The sequence below is a fragment of the Orbicella franksi genome, chromosome 6, assembly GCF_964199315.1.
Source record: "Orbicella franksi chromosome 6, jaOrbFran1.1, whole genome shotgun sequence".
NCBI classification, from domain to species: Eukaryota; Metazoa; Cnidaria; class Anthozoa; order Scleractinia; family Merulinidae; genus Orbicella; species Orbicella franksi.
Genome location: NC_138150.1, coordinates 30,603,249 through 30,630,352, shown reverse-complemented (window position 1 = coordinate 30,630,352; position 27,104 = coordinate 30,603,249). Strand labels below are relative to the sequence as shown.

The window sequence follows — 27,104 nt, the reverse complement described above, 5'->3', positions numbered from 1 at the left end:
AACTTATCCCGTTCTCATTGAGGGATTTGCCTTGGCTACTGGGACTTTCAAGATGTCGAGATTTGTTGAAGTTTGAAGTTTATATTGCACTTTTTTATTCTTTAAATTACAGCTCCAGAAATTAATCCGTCTTGTTAACGCAGGAAAAAGTTTTCGAGGCTAATCTTTTCAGGGCAAAAATTAAAAAGTAAAATATTTAAGCGAGTGACTGCCATATTTCCATGTTGTATAGACTGAAAAGGATTCCATGTTGCAGCTGCTCCGCGTTTTTAATATGATAAATATAGATCTGTAGTCCAAATTTTAATTAACCTGAAAACGCGGACGGAATAAATATTCACTGAGAAACTACCTCCTTTGATCATGTTGAAGAGAAACTTTCAATGAAATGTTTTGTAATGCTTCTAAAAAGAAAAATATGAAAAAAAATAATTATAAATGGTAGACATGGCTCTTTTTAATTAAGTAAGCCTTAATCAGTAACCAAGCCCGAAAGAAGAGTATTCAAATTGATAAGAGGTAAAAGAAATGATTTCTAAGAGAAAATGTTTGTAAAAACTGCTTGTAAGAGATTTTACAAAGAATAAATGAAGACAAACAAGTATGCCAGAGACGATGAAAATTGTGAATAAATCCTCGTGCAAGTTGAAAACCCACTCCATAATTTAGTCGAGTTCACTTTTGTTAGCCCACCCTGTGGTGTTTAGATTTTCTACCGATCTTCAACTTTATTACCATACACAGATAAATATACGGTCAGAATTTGACTTTTATCGTTAATTATATCGAAAAGAAGGTTGAGAGTACTCTTCGGACAATATTCCCCTCTGTCCTGGTTGTCGAAAGAACTGCACTAAGACTGCCTTTACTCTCGAAGATTTTTTTCCACGGACTCGTGATACTTTGGTAATGCTTCTTTTTTCCTTTAAAAAAAAGTTCCCGTCTGGCCGTCTCCTCGGAGATTTTGAATCTAAGATCTAAAGTGAACACTTTGACTCCAAATACTGTTAAAAATTTGCAATGTTTTCTTGCGGTGTGAACGATTTTTCCAACAAATAGAACGGACATTTTTCGCCTTCTTAATCCCCGATCAGTCGATGAGCGTATCCGAATACCGTAAAACTAATTAATCTGTAAACTTTTAGTGCAAAATAACACAACGTAAACCGTGTGTACGTAAAAGAAATTTTTACACCAAACGTTTGCCTTTAGACTAGCTGAGCTTAGTGCTTGTACAGCTAAGTGTATGACCACTATAAATAAGATTTACATTTTACATTTACAAACATTACAAACTTTGGATTCTTACTTTTCAAACTCTGCAGCTTTAAATTACTAGGTATATAGTTCGCTTAAAACAAAAAATATGTAGAAATTCTGCATTTTACTAGCTTGGTGAACCGAAAAACTGAATAAAAAATGGTATCCTTTTAACAGGATTGGTTGCTGACAAGAACTTGTCACTTTGACAAAGAAATTGTTTGCCCGTTACAACATGTAGGTCCCGCGAGTTAAGTCCCTTTTTGGTTTTTCTTCTTTTACCTTTTTTTTTATGCTGTGGGTTATTACTCAAAAACTATAACTTGTACAAGAAGCTGAATGCTTGATTTCTAAATTTTACGGAAAATGTCAAATAATTTTATTTTGCACAGCATCATGTCTTTTCATAAGCAATACAGCTGAAAGGGTTACGCAAGGTCCAGTTACCAATTAACCGTTTTTGGATTCATCATTTTCCATCACTTAATTGCTGCGAACAGCAAGAAATAGACTAAAAGCCATTTTGAATAAATATACATTTTAATTGCAGCAAAACAATTAGAGGAAAAGATCTGTTTTCAAATTCTAAAATCAACAATCGAAAGACCTCCCAAGTTTTTAACGTCATTAACTTCAAGACTGCCAAAATGTATATTACCTTCTTAGTTTTCAGCTGGATAGCATCATAATTTGAAAGTGGAGCATTTTGAATTTCCGAGGTCACGTGTTACACCGGCACACGACATCAAGATGGCTGCGAGAGAGAGAGCTGTCACGTATGTTCAAAGAGACATATTTATCCTGTGATTTTAGTGGCAAAAAAGGTTTACGCATCAATGTGTAAAGTCAAAAATGGTCTGGCCCCTTCTTACATTGCGGAATTATTTGTTCTTACCAATTCTCAGTATCACCTTAGAAATTCTGATTTCACCGTACCCAGATTTCGGACTGTTGCTCATGGCAAACATAGCCTGACTTACTTAGGCTCTGTCATTTGGTCCAAACTCGACAAATCTATTCGATCTTCTGAATCATTGCACACTTTTAAAAAGCGCATCAAATTGGTTGATTTCACAAGCCCGCTGGACAGTACTTGTAGAGACTGTTCTTTATGTAACAACTAACACTTGATCTTACTGCATGACAGATTGTTTGTTTTATACATATATATATATTTTAAAATAGTTACATACGTACTTGCATTTCATATTTCATTAATTATTAGATAAGTAATCGTAGTTAGGCGTCCCCAATTGGTATACATTGTATGTTAGCGACTTCGACACGTTAATAAAGTTCTTATCTTTTATCTCTAGGAAGTGTTTATATGTGAAGAAGGTTAACTAGTTCACGAAGTCGAACTGGCAGCTTTCAAAGTATACCTCAATTCCTGACGTTTAGTTGTCAGTCCAAGCGCTTTATTTGTGTCCAAACAAGGTTGAGCTTGTCGTTTACGATCAGGATTAACCAATCGAAAACTAATTTTTATAACACCTGCTGAGCAGGAGAAAAACGCCTGATAGCCAATGCTGGTTGTTTATCCATTGTCAGTAAAATGGTGTTTTTTTCGGCCTCTTTCGCTCGTCCAACACCTTAGACTGGTTGCCTGAACTGCTCCCGAGAAAAAGATCAAAGAAGAAAATTTGCTACAGCATCAGGTAAATTCCATATTTTTCAAAAGTGCATTGCTGTATTTGTTGTCTGTAACGGAAAATAAGTAGGGGGAAATCCTTCGTAAGCGGACACTCTCGGGACGCGAAGATGTTTTTCGTAACTGGAGCTGGCGGCTTATGAGAATAGTTCTCGAAAGCGGCCACTAGAGATGTAAGGGAAAGATGACCACCTATGGGAACTTGCCCAGCTTACAATAAATATTGGGAATGCTTAATACCACCAAATTATAAATATTATTTTTTTGTTTTATTGTCTTATGCAATGCCGCGATAATGGCGATAACTGAATATACCCACCGCTGTATACTGTAGTATTAGGACTGGCCCTTAGTGATTAAAAAACAAATCATAATTGCAGCTAGCATTAACATATTAGCATTAACAGTCTCACTACAACGAAAAAGCAGTAACACATCTTTCAAGGTCAGGCTCTATTCCTTTTAAGCGTCCGTTTACGGCAGCGTAAGAGCCCGGCTACGGATAAGGCAAATTTCGGACCTTCGCCGACTAGCCTCATTTTTTTAGTGAAGGTTAGCCATTATATATCCAAAGTACAAATATCGCATTTATTTGGATCAATTTGAATTTTTTTTTCAGTTTTTGCGAGACGGTTTTCAAGATGACCGCAAAACAAGTTAATTTGCATTGAGAGACTCTGACTTTAGCTGTAAATTTCGGACGCGCGCTGCCAAATACAGGTAACTTTATTTGTTTAGCATCAAAATGACGAACATGTGGCAAATTTGTGGAGCTCTGCAGGACGCGCAGACGAGATGTCAACTCAGTCACACCAGCAACAGCAAGTCAATAAACTTAGCGAAACCGGCGTAAACCAAGTGAAACTAAGAAGGATCGTGACTAAAACGCCACATGAGTACATACGGGTAACATACGGATACATACGATAACATACGAGTGACATACGAGTAGCATATGAGTACGATACGAGTACATATCATACGAGTAACATACAGATTGAATACGAATACATTGGCTACATACGAATACATAGGATCAACATACGATGACAGGAGGGTAATAAACCTGAAATGTACCATTTTTCTTTTTACATTTCATGTTTACATGTGCGCGGGTCATGTGTTGCACAATTTCGCGAGCACGCGCTAGTGCAAGGAAATACCAACCATTTGAAGTTTGGGTTCGGTTGCAAAACGTTATTTCAGGACCGGCAAACAACTCCCTTAAGAAATAGTAAGTTTCACTCTTCATGTCAATTGCAAGTCACGCTTTTATTTCCGTAGAATTTACTATGTGCTGTTTTATTGGCCTGTTATCACGGGAAGACGTTGTATTCCTAAATTTGCTGAATAGGGAGGGAAACCCACGCGCTGGTAAATACTTGGCTGGGTGACCAAATACGGATACCCAGTGTTGTAATAACTTCTTTTTTTCGTTTCCTTTTTTTTTTTCTTCCCTTTCCAAGGCGATACCAGTGACTGCGGAACTTGTGGAATGTATATAATTGTATTTTATTTGCTCATATCACTTTGCCATGTCCGTATTTATTCTCTTGTCTGTTGATCGTGTAAAAATTTTAATCACGGCTTGAATCATTCGAGAATTCACACAGTTCATCAAATTTACGAGTTTCAATATCTGCTTTTTCGGCAATCGAATACGGTTAAACCTGTACTGAGCGGACACCTTCGGGAAATACACTAACGTTCGTGGGAAAATCTATTCAATGTAGATCATTTCTGAGGTAAGATATTGGTTACCTTCGTCAGAAATGCAAAGAAAAGTGAGAAAAATCGCTAATAAAAATTAAAATTAATCATTCCGCAAGGAAATCGTTTCACCTTCAGTTCGGATATAACTTCAGTGAACTTCGCTGCGACTGCGAAAGCTTTCTGTATTGTTGAGCGGATTCGATCACAAAAAAGCTTACAGGAATCCAAAGAAGGAAGGAAGGAACTGATGGATAGAGTGAGACTCGCATCCGTACCTATAACTCGGATTTTCCAAGTTAAAAGCTATATCACGTTTCCTATCTACCAAAGGGCTATTTGTGGACGAACAAAGAGCAAAGTCGATATTTCGACTTCTGCCACCCTATATCTGGAGAATTAGAGACTAACTCGCTCTAAAAATGTAACCGTTTTTCCCATTCAAATCCTTATATTTCGACTGTTGCGTAACCCGAGTACTATCTCTGAATGGATGTACAAGGGACACTCATCTGCAAGCTTGGGCAACCCGTGGTGTAGACGACTCGTCACATAAAATTTGGCTAACATGTTCTTAAGCACCAAGATTTTCGGGGATGGCTAAGCAGCCCCGCCTTGTTTCTGTGTATTTCGGCTGTCCAAAGTCATTACTGGCTCACTGAACTTTGAACTGCTGACAAATATTTGCTGTGCCAGCTACACGATCATATGCATTTATATAAAATTGTCACATAAAAATTGCTCTTGTAGACGAGGCTTAATCGGCTCAATACCTATCTGCTAGTGATTATCAATCTAGAAAGGCTTCACGCATTCCTGTCCTGGTTTTATGCAGATCACGGAATTACACTGGTACTCTTCGATCATGCTTCAGTCAGCTGATGTTGCCATAACAACCGTACTCACCCTACTCGCAATTGTAGATATTGTGGGAAACTCTCTCGTTTGTGCAATCATCAAGCGGAATCGAGTTATGAGGTATGTCGAATATGAAATGCGTGTTATAAATAATGGTATTCTACTTGGTTAAATAAAGACGTGAAAGCGAACAATTACCGAATAAATGCATTATCTAAGAGAAGGTTCTTTGCTCCAAACGGAAATAACAGAAGGGTTGAGGAAGTGCTGGTGAGGTAGAGTTTATGGGAGTTCAAATGGCAGATTTCGTTGATATTTATTTGTTGTAAGATTAAAAAGCTTTTTAGCTCAGGTATATAACAATGAACACTGAAAAGGTACGAATCAGAACGATCAGGAAATTTGTAAGGGCGATTTTTCACAGTTCTTTGGCCCGAATGTACATAAAAAACGATCCAGATTGAATAAGTAGTATACAGGGAGTAGATTCTTCGCTCGGGTATTTACTAACAGCCTTGAAAAATTATTCCGGCTACGAAGTTGAAATATTGAAGGCACATAAGAGTATAATCAACAAAACCTAATCATATTGGACATTTTTTCCCGGTTTTGGCTAATTCACAGTTATTTTACGCCACCTTCATCAACGAATTCGAAGAGATACCCGTGCATGTCGATACAAGACACGATCATCCTCTAGTTCCGCATTCTTGGTAGTTGAGCTTTTTCCTGGCAAAAGACTGAGTCTTGTTTGGTGTAACAGGCCGTGCCCATAACACGCCGGAGAAATTTTGAAACGCAACAATCGCCGGTCATCTCAGATTTGTGTTTGAGGAAAACTTGGGAAATCGCATGATTATCGTAAAGTTATCGCTTTCGAAAAGCTCCGTATTACATGTCCGTTAACTGTAAACGCAAGGCCGGCGTTTTCAAATTCCTCCGGTTTGAGGATCGAGCGTTTTCGAAATGCAAGCTAAGTTGTCCTGACGGATTAGTGTGGACGGTACACCTATCTGTAGAAATAAAAATGCGTTTTCTTATTTCTCCGGCGTAGTGCGGAAGGGGCTACTGTAGAATCCTTCACGGAATGCCATTGACTATTCTTTTGTCATTAGATATTTCCCTGAATTGTAATAGTTGGTGCAGTTTTGAGCAACAAAGAAATACACAGATAGGCAAATAGGTGAAAAAGAAAGTATAGTAGTATATATCCACTTCTAAAGGTTCTTGCAAAAGCGCGTGATTTAATAACGTATCTTTACGCCTTCCGATCCTTATAATTTCTTTTCTGCATCTCATTTCAAAGGACTCCCATCAATTATCTACTTGTGAACCTGGCTGTAGCGGATATTTTGTACGCAGCGTTTATGGCTCCAAGGATATTTCTCAAGCTTACTTCAACCCACCCAGACGGGATGACTGGTACAGTTTTGTGCAAATTACTGACAGACGGGAATGTCGCGTGGGTTGGAGCAACCTCTTCATTTGTCACTCTGGTTGCAATCGCTATTGAACGATATTATGCAGTAATGTATCCTCACGGAAACAAATGGAAACTTACCAAGCAAAATCTAAAGGTGTGTCACTGACAAATTAAACCTGCACTCTTTTTATACGAATTTTGTTTTTCCGACCGAGGCTGAATATTCTTATTTTTCTGTCTATTTTAGGCTGAAAATATTCTTTGGAATATTCTTAGATTATAACGTATGGCATCTCTGTTTTTGAACGTATTTGGTGTCTGTATGGTGTTAAAGTAATTTTGGAGCCAGCCTGCAGGCATTTAAGCCTGATATCACGCACATAACCTCTTGCAGAAATGTTATTAGCATCGACTATACCGCCAGTGCTGTTTTTGTTGCTTTTTGGCTAGTTATGCCGTTTAGAGAACGGAGCCGGAACTTTAAACGGTTTAACTAGGAATCAAATTTGGTGTGCTATGTACATATTTGTGTTAATCACCGATTGAAAAACAACCTTAAATCCTCCCTTCTAGATCTCATTGGTTAGGTACATTTTCAATTCTCTCGCCCTTGAGCGCACGCCGACGTTAATTTTATTAAGTGTATACTGAACCAGTTCGTAGTGTTTTTCACGCATTCTGATTGGCTGCTCAAACTTGGGGTAGTGTCTACCATCCACCCCGCAGCTCGCGAGAATCGTGAGCAAAATGGCTTTCCAGTTTGCAACCTTCAGACAATGAAGCAGTTGTCCTTAATAACACCGGGGAAGCTACGTATACAAGTAAAAAAATTCCTCTTGGTAGTATTTCAAATTACAGTGTAAAATTTATTAGTCGTGAACTTATCGACGAAACGAACACAAAACAATTTGTTTACATGCAATTGCCATTAACCCTCACTGAGTTGTAGCGTTACAGATGGCCTTCTCGTTTATCTATACCTGCACCTTATCGGCAGCTTTTGTTTTTTAATCATTGTTACCACCGTGTTTTTCAGGTGATTATTCCCAGTACTTGGATCTTCGCAATTGTACTAAATATCCCGGTATTCCTTGTAAAGGACATCGGAAAGGAAAAGAGCGGCAACTTATGTGTGTCTATCTGGCCAGCCGGTTGGATGCAGAGAGCTTATTCCTTGTCGTGGAAAATCGTGGTTTTTCTTTCATGTGCAGTGATGGTCGGGCTGTATTCTAGGGTCGTGTACATATTGTGGTTTAAAGGAAATGATGACAATCAACTCAACCATCGACAAAAGGTAAATGCCAAATTCTGAATCCACTTGAAGAGACATTCTACCTTTTTTAGCTTCCTCTTCATGAGTGGAACAACAAATCGAAACAAATGCACAGATTTTTTTAAAATGCTCTGCCTTTCACCCCCTACATGTAGATCATCACCTTTGTATTAATAAAAATTTGTGTAATGAACTGTGCACGTGCAAGTTGCAATAGATCGAGGATTAGTGTTGATTATCGCTGTAAAGTTTCAAAACCTCAAGCGAACATGAGGAACCCATTTAAGTGCTGTAATGTCAATTTCATTTATCCATACTACCATGCTAAAATTAAAGTATGTAGATTGCTTTAGCCTCGTGCAAAGGAGGCGTGAAGGCCTTAAGACTGGTACGCTGGACATTCGAACGCTTTGAGTTCGAGCGTTGGCAGGGGTCATTGCATGGTGTCCTTATGGAGTACCCCACTCCACCCAGGTGTATAAATGGGTACCAGCAAAAGAATAGAGTAAGAGAAGGTAAGAGAGTGAATCCCCCATATAAGCCTTACACCAAAGGTAATTCCTATAAGTTATTTTTAGACATTGTACCCCTTTCTTCCGCGAATGTGGAGGATGCCCATGGTCTTTTGGTATAATTGCATGATGCAATTGACTGTTTTCGATATATTAAACTTCAGCTTGCCAGTGAGGCTTAAAGGACACAAACAAAGGCAATTGAATGACATGTTTATTCATTTCTTTTGTTTATGTGCTATAGGCCTCACTATCAAGCTGAATTTTAGTATGTCAAAAGTGACCTATTAGACCAAAAGAACATACTGGCGGATCGCGCGTTCTTTGTTTCAATATCAAAGAAGGTATACCCAAAGCATTAGCGGTTTTCCTTCTCTTTGTAGACAAATCATGGACAAATCCTGGCGTGTCAGGCCGCTTGGGCTTTCCACGCATAAAACGAGTAACATCCGCGAAAAAACTGGCTGCCAGGTCTAAAAATAACTCAACAGGGATCATCTTGGTTACAAGGCCTCTATGGGGGATTAACTCACTTACTTCGATCTTCTCTTAATACCAAAGAAAGCAATGCTGGTTGGTAACCCTTCGATGAACTAACATCCCAGCAAGTGGATAGAAATGCTCTTAGTAACTTCATGCTAATGTAACATGGATAAGCTTCGGCAGTTTGAGACACTTCGGCCAAATCAAGACTTTTTGGCGGGTTTACTTTTTGGCTCCTCTGTATGATTCACTGGAATAAACAGAGGAGGGGTGTGCGAATAGCCAAATAATAATGTCTGCGAAGGAGGCTAATGAGCCAAAAATCACCAAACTGTGAATTCACAACAAAAATACTTAAAATCCGCGAGATCATATTGCAGATTACTTTACATTCCTGGTCGTGCGGACTATAATCAATAGCTTTCTTATTTGGGCTTTTTTCTTCATACACAGGGTGTCATGAAGGTACGTAAGCGTGTCACCTTAATGATTGTTACAGTTACTGCCATATTTGGAATCTGTTGGGGGACGAATCAGGTCATCTATTTATTAAGGAACGTTGCATTAAATAACATTCACCTTGTGACAGTCGCCACTGTTAACACAATGGTGATGTTCAATTCTGCTGTCAACCCCTTTGTATACGCTCTGATGAACAAGCAATTCAGAGAAATGATCAAAAGAATGATTCTGTGCAGTGGGTTCTTGACATCAAGGGTTCATCCTATGCCGAAGCATGACGACACATGTACAGAACTTGCTAACGAAACAGCCACATAACAGAATCATGTTCCACGGAGTGACATGTTCTTGGTGTTTCAACTTTCAGTCGATGAGCACTGTTGTTCTGAGGAATAGAATTCATATGTACTCAAAGATTTTTTTGACGACGAGCTTAAGCTGTTTTTAGCAATTTTTTTGTTTAATTTTAAGTGCAGTGCGCGCATTATAAATATTATTATTCCCATTTGTTTTGTGAGCTATTTAATCAAACTATTTCATGAATATTAAATGTCCGTTAGAACATTATGAGCGCCGTTCAATAAGCTCAGAAGCCGATATGATTATTGATTATTGTTGCACGTCTGAATTTAGATGAAAAAGTAATTTAACTTTACATCATAAACCATTTCACCATGAAGAACAGTGGGCCAAAAGCAACGTAACATTTTATTGGTAGAATTCTTCAAAGTATATTAATGAAAATGCTACAATCTGATTGGCTGAGGCATCGCACACTATCAGCCATTAGTGCGCCGTGGCTTAAGGCGGTCAACAAAATGGCGTCGTTTCAGTCTAGTTTCTCTGAATTATCGAAGGAAGGTTGAGAAATAATATTACTGGAAAAATGAATTGCCGAGAAGAAGAAACAAGGAAGGACATTTACCCTGGCCTCATATGACACCCCAACAGCCCTAGAGAACCTTGGGCGATATGTTCAATTACATGTATGCTAATTATTTATATATACGCAAAAATGTAATGAATTTGTTACCCCAATATTGTAGTAACTTTTCAAGGCAGAATTTAATAGTGCAAAATGTAAGAACTTTTTGATTGTAACCAAACGGTCCACACGGCAGTAAAGTCACTACAAATTCCAAACATAGAACACAGCTTAGAACTGATACAGAGCTATTTATGTGTCAAATGGGCTGCGGCAATGAAGGTTGTATATCTTTACAATTGAGAAATCCCCTACAAAATTTGTAAGATGACCAAACATCACCTCCCTGAGGTGTTCTATAGAGCATTTTAAGGTAACAAGAGATTTTCCGAATCGTTCGGCAGATTATGTACGGTCAGTGACAGGAGATTATAAATAATAATAAAACCTTTATTTATTTAGTATATTGTAAGCAAAGCTCTTTTTGAGGGCTTCCGTGGTTGGTCTCGGAATTAAAAAAATGAATGTTCATAAGCCCGGAGATTACAGTTGTGTTTCGGACGGTGTTTGCTAAGATAATTGCAACAAAGGTTATCCGCATCTTTCCGCAGATTGCGTATCGTTATTTAAGGTACTCCGACTATTACTACTAGGAAATTTAAACTTGTGTATATGCATTGTTTGAAAACAGTCGAGACGTGGAGAGGCTTCGCCTCGTGCCTAGTTCTTGCAGCAACATACACTAGCATGTGTATGTATTGATACTGAGACTCGCCAATATGACATTTGGTATTTAATCCCTTGAAAATCGAGAGCAAAATAGCCAAATAACGATCGATTAAAAACGGGACCGTGCAATTACGTCGAGTTGAAATAAATCACCTAACAACACATTTTCAGCTCTTAGTGCTACTACGACCGGACGTGTTTTTGTTTTCTGGCACGGGGCGAGGGTTGGCGGGCTGGGGGCAATGGCGTTCGAAGAGGTGCTTCCCCTGTAACCCTAAGGGTATTAAAGTGGTGAAAATGAAACGTGCGTTACAGTACGTCCAAACCATTTCCCGTGATTTTTCGATGCCGGATCTCACAGATAGATTTATAAAAAAAGACCCTCAAGGAATGTTTATGTTATGGTTCAATTTTTCCCTTGGTACATTTTGGTATATTCCTTTGTTCTGGCGTATGGTAATATTTTGCATGAAACAAAGGGAAAAACCAAGTTGCACCAAGGGTAATATTGAACCACAACATAATAAGCGGTATAATAGACGTTAGGTATGAAGATAAGATATATTTAGTTCTCCAAAGTAAAGAATAAAAAACTCCAGGCTCGAATAATTTACAAAATTAAAGTCAAATCAATAAACGCCGGATCTACAAAGCCAAGTTTGAAATAACGCCAGGGGTGTTAATGGCGAAAATACGGTATTAGTTGCGATAATTACAAGATTTGTAATCTTGGCACAAGAAGAAATGTCAGTAGCGATAAAATGGACAAATTTTATTATATAACGAAAACATTAAACTTAAATACATCGAGGGTAGATATCGAAGCTTTCCTTTACAACTCACACCTGTCGAGAAACTAAAAATAATGTGAGTATATTTTTCTTATAGTAACTGTCACATTTTCTGGCACGCTCATTGGGTAATTTTTATCGCACCACCGCACTATCATACACTCAAGTGATGCTGTCGCATGTGGATTTTAAAAAACTTGCCAGTTTGTTTACAGCGTATTTAATGTTTTTGCATTTCAATTCTCCAGAATAGGGTGCTATTGCGGAATGATTTAACTTTGAAGCGAATAACACGCAGTTTTCAAAGTTTTTCCTGGAACTAGGTGAACTGAGTCGGTTTTATCGTCGAAGTATTGATGATATTGAACCGAAGTCGATGATGACTCAGGGAATTTTCAAGAGATAAAGGTGACTTATATAATTTGTTTTTTATTTCTATTTCTGAGTTAGTGTATCATTTCATGTAATTTAATTTTTTAGGCCATGAATTGCCAAATCGTTTTGGATTAAAGAAATCCAGATTGCACTTTTATCAAGCATATTCTCTCGTCTGAATTCCGCGTTTGATTGTTTTTGCTTTTTTTACACTGTAAAAAAAAAACAAAAATGGACCGTCTGCTCTCTTGTTGACTTTTCTTTCTCGTAAGAAAAAAGATTGAAATAAAGGTTTTGATCCTAACTGGGCTGTAAAAGCTTAAACGAAAACAGTGCAAAAGATTGATTAAATTTTGACAGGTTTTTCCTGGGTTTTACTTTGGTCGGTTTTTGATTACTAACAAACGTATTCTTATCGATTGAAGCACTCAGGTCAAGGAACTACGTAACCAGCGACGTCCTTCCATCATGTCCGAAACAGCTAGTGTTGCCATAACAACCGTACACTCCGTACTCGTCATTGTGGATATCATTGGAAACTCTCTTGTCTGTGCGATCATAAAGAAAAATCGAGATATGAGGTATGTCGAAAATACAATGATGCCGACAACAAGGTTCAAGATTAATACTAAAAAAAAAAGACAGTTTTGTTTAAATAACGAGGGGAAGCCAGACATTGGTATGTTATCGAAAAAGTTGGGGAAAATTAGTAACAAAAATCCAAAGTTGGGGAAAATTAAAGAGAGAATGCCAACGTTGGTAGACAAATGATTCCAATGATGATCAAAGGCCTCTACGGGACAACTCGTGAATTAAAGACTTGAAAATACTTTGGATGCACAACTTTAGGAACTATAGAAAGAAACACTTGGACAAGAATGCGTAACAATTTAAATTTAACGTTTCTTATTTGCAATATTTGGAACCTCCAATATTGCCGAGCCTGTACATGTGAGACCTATTATTTGCATTTATTGTCATTTTCCCAGCGATAAGATCAAGAAAATATTCTTTACCATAATACTTTTCACTGGCTATAGTGTGAAATGATGAAGATATAAAAGGTTGAAAAGAAAGTACGCGCTTGGCCTTTTAATTCATATCACGCAATTTTTCATAAATACCATCTCAACTGAAGCTGGTAAAATGTGAATAAAAAAAGGAAACACCGTATGGAAAAGTGTTTTCTTTCAAAAATATTTTTGATTAAGAACTAGAACATTTCAGTCTTAATCAATAAGACGAAATGAATTGTCCTTACTAACTTACCGACTTTTCGCGAAAAAACTTATATTAAGCGCGGCATATTGTAACTTCAAACAAAATGAAATGACCTGCTGCGACGAAATGTTAAGACCATCGTTGAACGAAGACTGATGAACGAGGAAATTGTAAGCTGACCCACTCGAGTACACGAACCGGCGTGATGTCGAACCCAGTTTATCACGTATCACGCTAGGCTTAATTCTAATTCTTACTTTTCTCGGTGAAAAGAAGAACAATAGAAGAAAAAATGAAAATAGTAAACAAAGACAGATACGGTTACCTTGCGGTCGGTTGCCTCAGGAGTCGTTGCACACCACGTGCAATTTACGAGTTAAAAGTAGGAAATTCTGCTTATGATATTTCAAAATTGAAAAATGGCACTCGCTAAGTTGTTGGAAAAGCTTTGCAAATTATTACCGATCCTGCTGAATAATTATAAGAAAATGAATTGTGATTCTAAATTGTTACATCAAAGTTGCTTAGACACATGTAAGCCTAACGAAACTGAACTTACTAAATGCTTTTCAATACTGCAGGGCTTCCATAAATTATCTTCTTGTAAACCTGGCTGTAGCCGATGTCTTGTACGCCGCCTTTATGATCCCAAGATTTTTTTTTCAATTCAGTCTCACACACCCAGACGGTGGGACTGGTACAGTTTTATGTAAACTGTTGACAGCTGGAATCACTGCATGGGTTGGAGCAACCTCCTCGGTTTGTACTTTAGCTGCAATCGCCGTTGAACGATATTATGCAGTATTGTATCCTCTTGGTAACAAAGGGGAGCTTACAAAACGTAAACTGAAGGTAGGTCACTTAAAAAACTATCCCTAAATGAAGCGCTTTTTTATATAACTTTCCCGGTGCAGTCTTACATCTCTGAATCTTCACTTCTCTTTAAACAACTTGCTCTTGAACCACAAAAGCAGTGTGACTTGGGAAACTCGCTTCGTGAATTTCATTTGGTTATTATAAATACACGGAAATCAAATGGTCGTCTTGCCTGGAATTTAATGTTTCTATGGGACGTTTAAGGCATTTTTTGTCATTGGGCGAACTTGAAACTAAGAGGTGCATTTTTTCAAGATATACCCTTGCCCTAGCGCCTTCAATAATGAAGATTCCTACTACGAGGTTGACACTTTGCTATTTCAGATTATTATTCCTGGCATTTGGACCTTCTCCTTGATCTTCAATATTCCACTGTTCCTTGTCACGAAGATTGGGACACAGGACAACAGTCACTACTGCGTGGAAATCTTTCCTGAGCGGTGGATGGAGAAGGCTTACCCTCTTACGTGGATAGCTTTGACTAATCTATCCTTGGCAATAATGGTTTTTCTGTACTCCAAAGTCGTGCGGACTTTGTGGTTCAAACGTAATGACGACACTCAACTCACTTGCCAACAAAAGGTCAGTGTCACGATAGCTGTATCATGCCATACAGTATGGACCTGAAGACTTTAACAAGACAAATCGCACTCAACTGGCAAGCTCAAACAATCAGATCAAAGGAGCTACGCCACAGTTTGGGCATCTTGAAAAGTTTAACCTAAATTTTTCAAGTTCGTTGATTGTAATCCGTGTTAATTTTCTCCATCCTTGACCGTCCTTGTCCCTTTTCGCTTTATTTTAATCACTTTGGTGTTTTTCTATCTTAGTAAAATGCTATTTTCAGGTTTCCTTCAGTTTAAATGCAATTTTCTGCCTGGACAAAATAACTCAAAACACCACGACTGAGCTCCTTTAAAAGGAAAAGAAAATCTGCCCCGCCAAAAGAGCCTTTAAAACAAAAATAAGTTAGGGGATCATTATGCAATTTTGTTTACTTATCTCCTTTTTTTCTGCTCACTGCCAACAGTATCAGTTCGCCATGAGTGTTTTTTAACTCACTAAACTTAAACAAGACTGTTTGAAGTATTTTTCAACGACTGACATTAGCTTTATTGATCGATTCGGATATGCTATCTTGATCCGATTTGTACTTCTCCATACACAGGGTGTCATTAGAGTGCGGAAGCGTGTTACCTTGATGGTCGTAGCTGTCACTGCCATATTTGGGATCTGCTGGGGCACGGCCTCAATTGTCTACGTCTTACATTACACAACATCCTACAACGTTGGTTTCGTCCCAATTGCCTGCGCCAACATAATGATCTTGTTCAATTCCGCTTGCAACCCGTTCGTCTACGCTTTGTTAAATCAGCAATTCAGGGAGAAGGTGAAGGCAATGATATTCTGCTCTTGTTCCGCACTACCCAGGGTACATCCCTCCCCTGAACCTCAGGACTTAGAGATGGTCAATAATACAACCCACCCGACCCACCCGACTCACATTACAGGACCTTCTTCCACGGATCAGGATCTGTAGTGTTCTGGTGGTTTGAGTCGATGAACACATTGCATTGTATGACAAATGTTAGAATATAAATATGTGTATAATTTTAACAAGAGATTACTGGATTTTAACTTTCAAAAACAGGAGATCAATGAACATTAACTTTGAAAAACCTTCTAACGTAACAGAAAGGTCAACAGTTCAACGGTAATATTAACAATTTTATTAACTTGATGTAAATTTTTATTAGCAAGATATGTGTGTAGGTATATATGGGGAGAGTGCAGATATATGTAGGGGGATTAATGAACTTAACTTTCAAACAAGATATAATGTTATACAGGTTGTGTAGGTAATATGGGGGGATTAATGAGATGTAGGCAGTGTGTAGGTATATATCTGGGAGGCCGTGTATATATCGAGTTATTTCTGGGGGGGAGAAATTATGCTGGGATAATCAAATGCAGGCTGAGGGATGTTATGCAGGAACTGTAGGTATATGCATGTGGAGGATATTAATGTTATACAGGCGGGAAATAACTTATTAAGCATCCATATGGTACTCTGGAGTATTTGAGATAGATGTGTATACTGTGGTGGAGTTAAATAGCCGCCCAACCATCCGGGTGGTGTCGCGCTTATAAAGCGAAAGAACAAAAGGCTCGGTTGTGAGCCAATGAGGAACCACTGACGTCATAGCTAAACTGGACAAACGAGTTTCTGGCACCGGCTGTATTTGATTATTCAAAATGGCGGACATACCTTAATTTAAGGCTGTAATATGCTAATTTGCCAAGCATTCTTTATATGTACGCTTTTGAATTATTATTTCAAGTGAATAACAAGAAACTTCATCGAATAACTACTCAATTTGAAATCGTTCTGAGTATTCAAAAGTTGCTCTATCCTCGATATACTCGAATTTATACCGTTGTTAAAATACACTGAGTTAAGAGCTAATCAATTTGAAATCGCTGTATGAAAGTGTTAAAAAGTTTACTTCGGCGATATACTCGAAACTGACTGAAACTGACTCACTCAGATTCACAAAGTAACTGTAAACGCTCTGGGAAAGCAGAAGCCACTCACTGTTGTCAATAGTATTGCATGCTTAATACTCGGAATCCATGAAAGTCAACATATATCTATTTTATTTCTTGGCTAATAATTTATGAGTGAAAACGTTCTCTGGGAAGAATTTTAAAACGTAAGCTTTCCGTTTACAGTCTGAAGCCTTTAAAAACTCAAACAGTAAAAGCGCGAGATTAAAAATATATGCGAAACGAAAGTGTGAAAAATGGTAACAAGGGACAAATAAGGAAAAAATGCGCTAATTTTAAAAGAATAGATATTGTTTCGGCATAGCTTTGAGTTATTGTCTGCTTCATCAGTGTTTGCAGTGTACGTGCTATGATTCTTAAGTTCTTCAAACTTGACAATTTTCTTTGTCCATTACACTGGTGTTGTCGAAAACCTTTTTCTCATGTTTTTACATTCCGTTATGTTCTTTTGCTCGTAGAAAAACACCGCCTAGTTTCGCCAATGTAGCACCAAGGACAGTTGACATAAGGAATTTTATGTACCATATTCTGAAGATCAATGGGAAGCCTAATCTTTTGGAGAAGGGAATTCTTGTAGCGGGGTCTAGTAAGGTCTTGTAGAGTATGAGTGGTCGTGTAGCCTGCGAGCAGGCTCGCAGTTCGTCGCTCGCGCGTACGTGACTCCGCTCAAAGGCGAGCCTGCGAAGAGGCTAGTGGTTCTGTCGGTAACATCACGAACATATACAAGGACCGTGAGAGGCTTTAATTTCAATCAAATTCCTTCGGTGACGGTATAATTTCCGGAGGTTTTTGTTTCAGATGCTGGAGTTGAGAGCAGGTGGATAACAATTAGCGTGTAGGGCGTGCGTAACATGGTTTACTTCGGATGACTTCCCTTCTGTTGTGCTGAGCAGATTTGCCTTAGTAAGTGACCACCCGGTATTGTTTCAGAGAGGGGTCACTTTCAAGAGCTAATTCTCGTAAGCTGCCATCTCTAGTTATGAAAACCTATTCGACCCTGAGGTGGTCACTTATGAGAGTTTCAGTTGCATATGGTCCATAATTCGAATCTCGCACACTGCATGGCTGTTACGTTACTTTATCTCTCACTTAGTACGGGCGCTGTGATTGGTCAATTTAGCGGGCCGTTTCTGCTATACGGCCCGCTAAAATTTAAAGCTGTGTTTGTTGACAAAATGTTTCGTGATTTATCACCAAGTGCTCTTAACTTTTATAGCAAGCGCGGGCAATAAATCGATGGAGAAAAAACTAGGTCCATAACTTACGGTACGGCCCTCCAATTCGGTTAGTAAGAGATATTTATCTCCCACAAGTCTGAGCTGTGCAATCATAAATGACACGACTATAACACAAGTAGAAACCTCCGTTATCATGTTTGCATTTAATTTGGTCAAGGGACACTTGTGACAAAGGTTATCACAGTTTATTGATATATACCGTCGGATTAGTAGTAAGTAGGTTTTGTCTTTGCAAAACCTACATGTACGACACATGATGAAATTTCCCAGCATACAGTGAGGTCACAATGAACCAATCATCTTTCTTGCCTCACAAAAAATTGCTGATTGTACCATTTATGGCTTCTAAAGGTAGCAATATGTCTTGCATACTGAACCCAAATACAAATGCCACAATTTATTGAGTCTGCATCGTTTTGCTATTGCGCCTAGCTCACAAGCTTCTCGCAAAACTCCATTTTAAGTCTCCATTTTTCTCTTTTTCTTTGGTGGCTGTGTATCATCTATGACCAGAGATTTCTCTGGCAGTGAAGTGTAGATTGGAAGAGATATTGAGTCAGATGTTTTGAGGTTTAAAGACTGAATGTTATTCCAGCCTCTTGGGACGATCTTGGCAATTTCACTGACAGCGCTTACAACATTTTCCACAGATTGTTCTATCGTCTGCCCAGTATGGGCCACCTTGATTGCACTGCAATGAAAAAAAAAAAATTAGAAACATGGAAAAAATGATCCATGATTGCATGCATTGCAAAAATAAAACTGTTGTTTCTGTCTGTCCAGAGGCCCGTTTCTTGAAAGCCCCGGAAACTAATCAGGCCCGCAAAGCCATTTTTAATTAATCCATATCTAAAAACAGAGAGGAAAATAGCCCGGAAACTTATTGTATGAAGAGAACCTCTACCTGTTCATATTTAGAATATGTGAATAAAACAGCTCTGTAAGCATAAGGTTTGAGATTTGCTATGGCTTTCCGGGACTTTTCGGGACCTTCGAGAAACGGGCCCCAGGACGCAAAACAGTCAAATCAGGATCAGCTATTTTTTTAACTTGAAATGATTGTCACACCAAATATAATGAACAAAATGCGCTGCTAGTAAACAGACAGCAACTCTGCAACAACACCAGATTCTCAAGAGGTTGCTGGAGTGGATGCACAGGTTGAATTATTTACATTCAGCAAAACCCCAGATTTAATACAGGTAAATTACGTTCATGAACTGGTCTCGCCTCAGGCACTAGCCTAGCTAATTACAAAATAGTATAAACACTTTGTAAGTCAGGTACATCACATGGATGTCATACACGTGACAAATTTTTAAACACAACAAGTAACTGTAAGTCATAATAATGCAATTACCTGCAAGGTCCATGTCCTAAGCTCATCAGAGAACACTGAAGAACTTTGCCTATTTCTTTCTTCAAGTTTGTTTTCTTCAAGTCAACTGGGATGGGAAATCTACAAGAAAATGTAACAAACAATGGTCACCAATATAGTTCATAATTACACATTGTGATTAATATTCTCTGGACAACAAGGTCTGGTGTGGTTTGCTTCATTTGATTTTGTAAATAAAATGCTATTGGATGATAATGATAACTTAGTTTAAAAGTAATGGCAAAAGTGTCTGGACTGGACGTGTTAGCAGCTTGAGTTTTCTTGACTTTAAGGGAGTGTGTGACATGAGGCAACCAATGAAATTCAGGCTGGAGCTATACTAGCCAAAGAGTCAATAAAACTGCAGTGTTATGCCACCTGTACACATCTACTGTATGTGTAGTGTAAATGTTGAACCATTCACACAACACAATGGGCTGTTACACATCATTGCCTCTAAACACATGTCTCTAGAAACTACCACAACTGTACACAAAAGAATCTAGCTCAAGCTACAGGCAAATACAAACTTTAATCATAAAGTCTACCTATAGATACAAAATGTATAATTTAGAACATCCCTTCAGCTCCATATAAATTGTATAGGTAAGGAATACTTTCAAACATAACAGAAACATTTACTGTACAAAAGTTACCCAAAAAGGAAAAAAATGAATGTGGGCATAGAAAAATAACTTAGTGAACCTTTCCCCTTCTGATTTGATTTCTGGGTCGCTTTTCATAATATCATCTACAGCTAATTCAATAGATTCCGTGAGAGGAATGTTGGTGAAGAGACTATTGATGTCAAAGGGAAACCACAACCTTGCTTAAAGTATTGAGTCTAGTGACTTCGCTAACAAAGGTAAAAGTGTCCAGAGCAAAATAGTCCATAGGGATGTGAAGGTTCACTGGTGTACATAAATACTTAGCTAGGCTGTTACATGTAGTTGTAAGTTACAATAAAACCTAGCTAGCCAGCCTTCTCACCAAATTTTATAGTTTTGTACCCTTAAGTTACAAATTAGGATTAGTGCACACACTGATGGACAAAATGGTAAAATCAACAATAGCTGGGTGGGATTTCACCTTGACATAAATAATCTTACTACCACATTGAGAAGGAAATTGTTCCCTTCTTCTGTTATTTAGAATGTTGTCAGACGATTTCTGAATAATTATTTTGCCTCCTCTTTTCCTTGTTTGTATTTCAAATTACCTCATATCGGCCTTTTTCTATCACCATGCAATACAGGGTTCAGAATTTAGTTGAAAACTTTTGCAGCAATTTAAACATTGGGTTGGCGTTTGCCCCGTTTAAAATAAGGTTGTTTGGAGTCAAGGATCCTATTCCTGCGGGCTTGCGATCTAGAGTTATTCAAAAGTTTTAGTGCGCAGGCTGTAGTGCCTGTTATGTTGGCGAAACCAACAGACACTTTGCCACCCACACCGCAAACATCTTCACTCAGACAATTATACCCATAAATTTAAACACCTAAGGGTTCTGATAATTGTCACTCCCTTTGTTCAGAAGAATGTTTCGAAATTCTTGACTCGACTTCCACCAGCTACCAATTAAAAATCAAGGAAGCCATGCACATCCTTTGGGAGCAGCCTTCTTTAAAATCTTAATGTATCATTTTTCATACTAATTAGTTTGTGTTATTTTAGTGTTATACTGCTCATTTTCTATTGGTATTCTTGTAGCCTGATGATGGATGACGTTTCATCCTAAACATGTCTTGTTAATATGATATGAATTTCAAACACATTGTGTGGTTTCTGAAAGCTATATCTTACTTTGTACTGCTAGGAAGCCTTGAAAAAGTATAATTAAAATAAATTTAGCTCTAATGCAAGTACACATGTAACAATGCATAAATAGATCATGTTCTGCTGTCTCTGCATGAATATTGATTCCTATTTATGCCCGTACATGTTTTGTAAAGAAAACACTCACTTCTTCTTTGAGAAGAATGCCTTGCCAAGTAACTTGGGTAATAGATGGTAGATTGCATCATCACAAATGAACACATCATACAAGGAGCAGAGATGTCGTTTGGATTCAAATGACTGATAATTCTTGCGAAGTTTGGACAGGGAAATGACCTAGTAACAGTAGAAAGCAAAAAAAAAAAAAAAAGAAATTAGATAAAACAATATCATTCTTACCTTATGGGCTCCCAATAATATTGAATTCACAATGGTGACTGGAGTCAACTTCAAAGTGGCAAATCAAATAGTCTACTGACTAATAAATCATACAGGTAGATTTTCACTGACAAGATTTCATATGGCAAAAAAAGCCTTCCTTGTACGCACCACTCAACAACAAACTCAAGGAATTTCAACAAAACCATGATGTTATTGGATAATCCATAATACAATGAGTATAAATTGCAGCTTAAAACTTATGCAGGGAAATTCGTCAAATTGGTTGACACAGGCAAATAAGGCTTGTGCAAACAAAGTGTTGACAAATTAAGGGGTAACTTGTCATTCATTCGTACAGTTCAATAGAAATGGTTTTCACGGGAATTTGTTCATGTGTAAGAAAAGTAGCTAGAGAAAAGCTACAAAATGGCTGAGGTCACACTAAGGCCACCTGCTTCATTCTCTCAGAGCCCACTGGTGTACATGTACAGTAGAGTAAGTAAAATGTACTACAGTGTATTATAGGTAGTCTAAAATTAATGGAGGGTATTTAGGCTAACCATGACTACACATATTCCCTGGCACTATTGGTGACTATTCATCACTATTGGCTGCTGGCTGTGTACGGTTCGCAATTTGCTATTCAGGTTTTCAGACACCCAGTGGTTGAGAGGGGCACTATGAGAGTTAGACAACTTGCCTAAGAACATAACACAATGAACCAGAACTTACACCTTTTGTCATTTGATGCAGAGGTCAGCATCCTGACATTAACATTAAATTCCCACTTCTTGTATAACAGCTATCTATTTTTTCTGACCAGTTTTGGCCTTTGAAGGAAGCTGCATCAACACCTTTTGAGTCATACCTTTTTAACTGCCACATCTTTTGATTTCAACATTTCCTTTGTCTTTACACTATCCTCTTTGGAAAATAAACAAACCTCCACATTGTCTGAGTGTAAGGAGTGTGGTAAAGGACTAAAACAAACAAGAAGACAAATTTAATGTTAGCATAACAAGGGTAATAAGCTTCATTATTATTAGGCCAGCTCAGTGACCAGGCAAAATGAACCAAATCCTGTGCTGTGAGTGGCTACCTTCACAGTGTTATTATTGCAGTTGTATTACTCCCTTATTGACCAAGCTTGTTTGGTCAAGATAACTGGATATTGGCCTATTCTTTTTTACGAATTTATGGACCTCAACTCCGTCGGGGTCCTAAACACACACACACCAACCATCTTGACCTGATGTTTGGTCAATAACTCAGCTTACAGTTTCCAGTTGTAAATGTTTGCTATTGTCCTGGGTATTGTAGAACTGTAAAGTCTTATGATTATCAGTTAAGTAAGGCACAATAAAAGTGTGGTGACCAGGTTTTAATGCTCAACTTGTATTGTCGTCACAGGCAACTAGCTTCGTTTCCAGAGCCAACTTGTTGGCCTCTGACATCATTGGCAGCAAAGCATGGGAAATTGCAGGCAAAGATATGTTACCATTGGAAACAAGGAAAGTTGCCCTTGCCAACACTGTAATTCTAAGTCCAAATCTTTGTCAGCAAAGCTCCATCGTGCCTTACTCAACTGATAATTGTAGGATTTAGCATCTATGCCAACTTTCCCAGATTATCCGAGAGTCTTCCAGATACAGACCGAATCTCCCACTCTCCCGTACGGGTCACCAAATCTCCCAGACAATACAAATAAAAGCGCATAAGATACATTCTTCAGACATATTTTGGCTGATTTTTTGGCATTTTGGGGACAAAATATTTGATATTTGATGCATTTTTGAGATTTAATTGGCAGATCTCTACTTTGAACAATTTTCTGGGGGTCGAAAAAAGGTAAAATTGGCGATCTCCCGGCTTTTGATTCTTTTAGGTTGGCATCAATCTCTGATTTGGTATTAGGCATTAATTTATACCATAAAGAAGTAACGTACTTAGATAGTAAGGCTTACAAAGAAGTATAGATGCTTACACGTTCGCTTAAGTTAAGCACGTAAGAAGCTTAATAAAAAAAAACTTGAAAAGAATCGCACAAACTGACTGTCGAGTTCAAAATTTCTGATTATTAAACGCGGTTTTAGAGCGGAAATCATCGAGCACTCACATTTTTCTCGGCTTCTTATCTGGGTTAGGAATTCGCTTCAATGCTAAGATCAGGAGAATAGTTTCGTGTTCATTCAACAGACGTAGTTGTTTGCCTTTCTTTTCACCGACGAATTTCACAAGAGCTGGGACAGCAAGTTCTACCTAAATAGACGCCATACAAAGACCTCACAGTTATACCCAGTAAAAATGAAATGATGTAAAACACTTAGTTTCAATGTTCTAAACTATTGTGAACCTGTTTTTTATCGAGTTGACTCTCGCGTACGGTTTTACTCCTGGAATCCGCCATCTTTGAGAGAAGCATGTGGTTGAGCAAGTTTGATGACTGTTACACGACGCAGACTCTCTGAGGGATCGTCGCGCGTTCCTCCCCACCCCTCCCCAGCTGTCCGGTGGGGAAGGAACACGAGACGCGTCTGCGTGGGGGAGGTTACACGAGTGCGATGAGTAACGCTCCATTTATGGTTTCTGATCTGTCCATTTTTAATCTCTGACGTCATCATTGCTTCCACGGTTGCTGCGCAGCAATTGCGCCTATTTCGTATTTGTTTACGATTACTCTTTCCCCTGAAGTAAATTCGTTGAAGATATAAACCTTTTCGGCACCATTTGAAGTCTAGCATACACGTAAGTCATGGGTAAAACTACTGAGTATCCGGTAAAAAGCCATATTTCATTTGACGCCTTGGAGAATCCGCCGTGGCATACGCGTACGAATGAAAGGCAACCGAAGACGGTTACAGAAATGATCACTCAGATCAAAGAGTATCACACGAGATGGGAACAAGCCAGCGCGAAGAATACATACAACAAGGAGCTGGTCAAGAAAGTAAGTGTTTTTAATACGAAGTGCGATCACTTCGCTCCTATCGCTCAAACCCAGTTCACTTCAACCAAAAGTTAAAACGCTCTGCTTGAAACTTCGCTTTTTTCACCATCACTGAAAAGTCGCTCGTGGTTTTGTCAATGGTTTGTGTCGGAAAGCTTGATTTAAGAATTTTTTTTTCTCTCACTCTCTCTCTTAAGGTAGAGGAGCAGTTTCTCTTCAGTTTTATTTACCATGTTAACTTGGAGGAAGGACATGGGCTAACCACTTCTGAGGAGACCGACGCCTTTCTCAGAAATTGTTCTTCTGGAAGGAACTCGAACAGCTTCTCGCTCGAAGAACAAGAAACTATAAATTTAAGGGTTGCCTACGAAAACTTGTTGGCTAAGATTAACAACGAAGAACTAGCAAGCGATTACGGACTTCTAGAAGTCAGTCTGCTAAAAGAAACGCATCGTCTAATACTACAAGACATCCCTCTCCCTAAGGGCTTTACAAAACCTGGAAGAATGAGCAACAACCTACGGGTGACAGAATTTAATGGTGAACTCTACTACTATGCAAACCCTGAAGATATGGAAAGTGCTGTGAGCAACTTACTTGACAAGTACAATTTTCTCTTTGATTCTTGTACTAAAGGCAAGGGTGAATTGAAGGACTTTGATGACTTTTACAGTTTATTCAAAACATGTGCTTGGTTGCTGTTTGAACTTCTTGATCTTCACCCATTTTCTGACGGAAATGGCAGACTTTGTCGAATCCTTTGCAGCTATTCACTGTCCAAGTTAAATCCATTTCCCACGCCAATTTACAATGTCTGGACAGACTCCTCTAAACATGATTACATTGAAGCCTTAGTCGAAGCCAGAAGGTCACCAGGCAGGCATCCTTGCGCCCTGACAACAATGATGATAGAATGCAGTTATTATGGGTGGGAGAGCTTTTTCAAAGCTTTGGATGAAGGAGCAAAGAGCTGAACTTGTATTAAGGAAGCCTCCATGGCTGAGGAATGTGTGTTATTGCCACCCACACAAAAGTCTGAGAGCACTTGCAAACATTCACATGCTTTGCAGCATATACCTTGCTGTGTATAGTTTTAATATGTTTGTTTAGTTATGATTTTTCTTCTAATCTGACAATTTCAGGGTTAGCAAAAATCACTACTTTATGGTCAACCACTGTGTTAATAATTAAGGGAAGTAAAATTCAGGCCAGACATTGTATTCATAAGTTAGGTTATGGAGGAATTCACCAAAAACTCTCCCTGGAAGCCAGGGAAAGAGGCTTCAGAGACATTCGGTGCTATGATTGAACAGTTTTCTGGATGTCAACTGGTGACCGGCGAAGTGAAAGTCTTAGTTAATCCAAAGATCAGATTCTATCTATCTTTCTTTTTTTTCAGTTACAAACATATTATTACTTACATTACGTACGGTACTTACAATACAATTTACTTACACCACTGATATTGCAATTCTCTACTTATGCAACAATAGTCCAAGAATCTGGCCAAAGAAATCATACAGGGTCTCTAGGGCCTCCTTTTCCTTGTGCATTGGTCCCTGGCAGCTCAAAGAAACAGGTCACTCTAGAGATGAGAATGAAAGTTTCCTTGAGGTCTGTAGGTGGAGTAATAATTGATGGGTTTGTTAGGGATATTTGGGAAGGAAAGCTGTATTGCACCCCTATCTCCAAACAGACAACTTCATCCAGATACTAGCTGTTTCAGTTTATAGCTTCCTACTTTTCACTTTCAGTTTAAAAACTATGAAAGCCTGGAGCATTTGACAAGCCATTGCTGCTTGTACACATTGGTACAGGCAAAATTCTATCAAGTGGCCACCTATTAAGAGGCCACCCCTTAGTAAGCAGCCAGCTGTCAAAGTCCTGAAATTATTGCCAGTAAAATACTGCAAATAAAACCCCTATTAATTAACCAGCCACCTCTATTAAGTGGCCACGGCCACCTTTTGGTTGTCCTGATGAGAGTTTTCCTATTTGTCTTTACTGCTTTTAAACGGCCACCCAAAATTTGAAAACTTTGTTTGGGAAAGGCGATGGCAGCTAAGAGTCTGAAACAGGTGATGAGTGATAAAAAATCCAGACATGTTTATAAGGATTATCTTGAAGTGACTCCATGTTCACTAAGAAATTAACCTGATGGTGGAAAATATTGCCTGGCCCATGCACCCTTAATTGGTTGTTTTTAGAAGCTACCTGTACTTTTCATCATTGCACTGAGGCAGATTTAGGGGGGGGGGGGGGGTTGAACC

The 27,104-nt window shown here is 38.5% G+C and overlaps 4 protein-coding genes across 5 annotated transcripts; 3 read left to right on the top strand and 1 right to left on the bottom strand.

Moving 5' to 3' along the window:
• The first annotated feature begins 4,908 nt into the window (after nt 1-4,908).
• Nucleotides 4,909-10,154, top strand: LOC145489906 (pyroglutamylated RF-amide peptide receptor-like). Its single transcript, XM_081468986.1, has 4 exons — nt 4,909-5,599; nt 6,786-7,056; nt 7,939-8,196; nt 9,624-10,154. The coding sequence occupies exons 1-4, from the start codon at nt 5,451-5,453 to the stop codon at nt 9,948-9,950; spliced, it is 1,005 nt and encodes a 334-aa protein (XP_081325112.1). The 5' UTR covers nt 4,909-5,450; the 3' UTR covers nt 9,951-10,154.
• Nucleotides 10,155-12,762: 2,608 nt separating this feature from the next.
• LOC145490306 (RYamide receptor-like) lies at nt 12,763-15,205 on the top strand. Its single transcript, XM_081469433.1, has 3 exons — nt 12,763-13,033; nt 14,255-14,525; nt 14,874-15,205. Exons 1-3 carry the CDS (start codon nt 12,921-12,923, stop codon nt 15,174-15,176), a joined length of 687 nt encoding a protein of 228 aa, XP_081325559.1. The 5' UTR covers nt 12,763-12,920; the 3' UTR covers nt 15,177-15,205.
• A 2,257-nt stretch (nt 15,206-17,462) lies between these two features.
• LOC145490731 (ribosomal L1 domain-containing protein 1-like) lies at nt 17,463-24,301 on the bottom strand. Its single transcript, XM_081469822.1, has 6 exons — nt 24,241-24,301; nt 24,004-24,146; nt 22,756-22,867; nt 21,694-21,842; nt 19,716-19,814; nt 17,463-19,046 (listed from the first exon to the last, which is right to left on the bottom strand). The coding sequence occupies exons 1-6, from the start codon at nt 24,292-24,294 to the stop codon at nt 18,815-18,817; spliced, it is 789 nt and encodes a 262-aa protein (XP_081325948.1). The 5' UTR covers nt 24,295-24,301; the 3' UTR covers nt 17,463-18,814.
• Nucleotides 24,302-24,449: 148 nt separating this feature from the next.
• LOC145490131 (uncharacterized) lies at nt 24,450-27,035 on the top strand. 2 transcript variants are annotated; one of them, XM_081469237.1, is made up of 2 exons: nt 24,450-24,834; nt 25,032-27,035. In XM_081469237.1, the coding sequence occupies exons 1-2, from the start codon at nt 24,640-24,642 to the stop codon at nt 25,806-25,808; spliced, it is 972 nt and encodes a 323-aa protein (XP_081325363.1). In that variant the 5' UTR covers nt 24,450-24,639; the 3' UTR covers nt 25,809-27,035. The 2 variants fall into 2 exon arrangements, with proteins under 2 accessions (XP_081325363.1, XP_081325364.1); XM_081469238.1 differs by having other exon boundaries at nt 24,450-24,840; nt 25,038-27,035.
• Nucleotides 27,036-27,104: the final 69 nt, after the last annotated feature.